Source organism: Opisthorchis viverrini, assembly GCF_000715545.1.
Source record: "Opisthorchis viverrini unplaced genomic scaffold opera_v5_502, whole genome shotgun sequence".
Lineage (NCBI taxonomy): Eukaryota > Metazoa > Platyhelminthes > Trematoda > Opisthorchiida > Opisthorchiidae > Opisthorchis > Opisthorchis viverrini.
In genome coordinates, this window is record NW_008752166.1 from 14985 (window position 1) to 17588 (window position 2604).

At 47.4% G+C, this 2604-nt stretch overlaps 2 protein-coding genes across 2 annotated transcripts in view; one reads left to right on the forward strand and one right to left on the reverse strand.

Moving 5' to 3' along the window:
- T265_11472 (hypothetical protein) overlaps window positions 1-1133 on the forward strand; it is a gene marked incomplete at both ends in the record, with an annotated part of 15457 nt that extends 14324 nt beyond the window's left edge. The window contains one exon of the mRNA XM_009178138.1: window positions 781-1133. Coding sequence (XP_009176402.1) covers window positions 781-1133 — 353 coding nt within the window. The remainder of the gene's footprint in view (window positions 1-780) is intronic.
- The window catches only part of T265_15446 (hypothetical protein), a gene marked incomplete at both ends in the record, with an annotated part of 6604 nt that extends 5196 nt beyond the window's left edge, over window positions 1-1408 (reverse strand). The window contains 4 exons of the mRNA XM_009178139.1: window positions 765-878; window positions 926-1050; window positions 1085-1160; window positions 1217-1408. Of these exons, the coding sequence (XP_009176403.1) occupies window positions 765-878; window positions 926-1050; window positions 1085-1160; window positions 1217-1408 (507 nt within the window). The remainder of the gene's footprint in view (window positions 1-764; window positions 879-925; window positions 1051-1084; window positions 1161-1216) is intronic.
- Between the last annotated feature and the right edge of the window lie 1196 nt (window positions 1409-2604).

The following is a 2604-nucleotide window of genomic DNA, read 5'->3' on the forward strand; positions in this document are numbered from 1 at the left end:
GTAAAATGAACTAATCGCTTCGTTTTCCCGCTGAACACTTTACACGCCTTATTCGAATCCTACCCAAAAATCAACCATCCTGCTACCACAACAGTTTATTATTGCTCTTGTAAGTTTTACGGCAGTGAAGCATCGGTGTCGAACACTGATGTCATGATGATGATGATGATGTAAGTTTGATTTAAACTGGTCGGTTGTATCAAATCCGTTATGGTCGTCTCAAGGCAAAACCTAAATCCCATGCTCCGATGATTAGGAATTAAGTGACACTTGCGAATACGAGACTGACAAAATAAAGTAAGTTCTTGCATTCCCCCCCCCCCTGGTTCAGCTGTAATACCCTTTCGGTGTCTGAAGAAAGCGCGAGGGCTGAGATACCGCCAGGTTGCCAGAGCCTCGAGAGCATCTGGGGTCGGGTCTGCGCTTCAACCACCGAACCATCTCGAGCCACCCACTGCACCTTGACAGTACAACCGGTTAAGCGTTTAGAGCGCGAATTTACTGATCTGAAGGTCCATGGTCCGAACCCGACCTCTGCATCTCGAATTTCCCTGTCAAGATTTGGGCTACCTGGCAGTATCTCAGCTCTCATGTTTACTCCGGATGGTATGGCAGTTGGACACTGAGACTTTTCGTAGTTATCAATAAGCCCTTGAGCCATGGTCCGAACCCCGGTGAAGAGGGAGTGTTTATGTGGCCCAGTTCGGTTAGAAAAAGCAGCCCGCCGACCAGCCTGTCAATAGGAATTCCGTGCTAGTTCTTACCTTCACTTGGAACCAGGCATCCTCGGACGCGTACCGGATATCCGCAGCACATACCATATCCACAGCACCGCCGACACAAGCACCGTGAATAGCGGCGATCACGGGTTTGTTGCACTGATAACAAACGACATGAGCGTACGGGGGGAAAATCGATTGCATACCTTCTCCAACCAATTGAACGTTTCCTGCAAGTCTTCAGCAACACGGCGCAGAGCCAAAGCGAAACGAGCCGCATCATTTGAATGTGCCTCGGCGAAAATAGACGGAATTTCAGTTAAATCCATGCCTGAAGAGAATGGACCGAAACGTGGGATACAAACCAGCAGAAAAGATTTCGCCCTGTGCAGAAAGCACAACAACGCGGGTTGATTTGTCCGTTTTGATCGCTTTGAAAAGCTGCATTGTTACCCTACACACGCGTATGGTGAGTTGAGCGGCCAGAACAAACGTACTTCCAAAACTTTGTCATGGCGTTCGTTTTTCAGGCCGGTTAATTTGAACGTGGAGAACATGTGAACTGGGTTTGGACACAAGAAAGGTTTCCCATGACTGAGTGTGAAGTGCTCGGGTGAATGAAAATCGTAAGAACGGACGGAAACCAGAGTAGAGACCTCTTGTGAACATGTTGCACAGAGAACACGAAAGTCTGTGGAAAAAAGCAATGTGTAGTGGATGATACGGAAAAATTGAGAAGCAATCTCTCTCGTTTTAGCTGTCAGCTGTCTCAGTGCCCAGCTGCCATGCCACCCCAAGGAAGCACGAGGGGGATGAGACAGTCAGACAGAATCAGCTGAGATGCTTATGTTAGGGTTCAAACCAAGAACTTTCTGGCCAGTAAGTTCTCAGCTTAACCACTGAGCCAGTCCGAGCTCACTGGCACTACTACTGCCATTCTGTGCGTTCGGACTCATCCGAAATCTGTTCCGAATGAGCAACTCGAATATACATAAAATTACACTGCATCGGTTCCGAACACTCACGATAAAATTGACAGTGCGCAGTTCAGGTGAGATATTCCAACCCTAGTTATCTATCAGGGGAACAACACTGTTTCTCATTTATAAGTGGTTGACTAGTGGTGGGTTTAGTTTGTATTGTCCTGTGTGGTTGGACTGGTTCAACTCTCCGCCCTTTTGCAACCGAAGAGTAGTTGGGACTTCAACAACCTGGGAGTCAAATTGGCCGGTTTAGTTGGAAAGTTATTCTCACGAAACTCAGAGTTTCCAACCCGCGACCATCCGATCAGTGGTTGAATACTAAACCGGTCACGAGCGGCCGGGAAGCTGTGTGATCAGCTCTCACGTGATTGACTGGTGCGGCTGTTGACTGACTCATCGGGTGACAACTTCTTTGGTGGGTCCAAACAACATCTGAATTATTCTCCCTTCTGAACGACCTATAGTTTCTGGATATTATCAAGAGATGTGGAAGTTCCAATTTAGATTGCGTCCTGTGAGTGAAGTGCTAAAAAGTGCTGCGCAATGGGTGTGGTTAAGTACACTGCATAGTTGAACACGTAATGCGAATGTCATGATTGGGTCTAAGTGTCTGAAATGTTCGCAAAACAACATAAAAACACCATCGCATGAGCGGTGATCCTCATTACATCACTTCTTCTGGCTCAGTCGGATGTAATCGATCAAAATAGCAAGTAAACATCAAAACAAATGGGTGATAGGATTGCTAGAAGTAAAACGGTTATACGCTTGGCGCGTCGTCTGAGATCGTTGAATAGCTGTTTACTGGTTGGAGTTTTCGTGCCTAGGGGGAGAGATGGCCCAAGTGGTTAGAGCGCGAATTGACTGACCGGAAGATCCGTGGTTCGAACCCGACCTCTGCC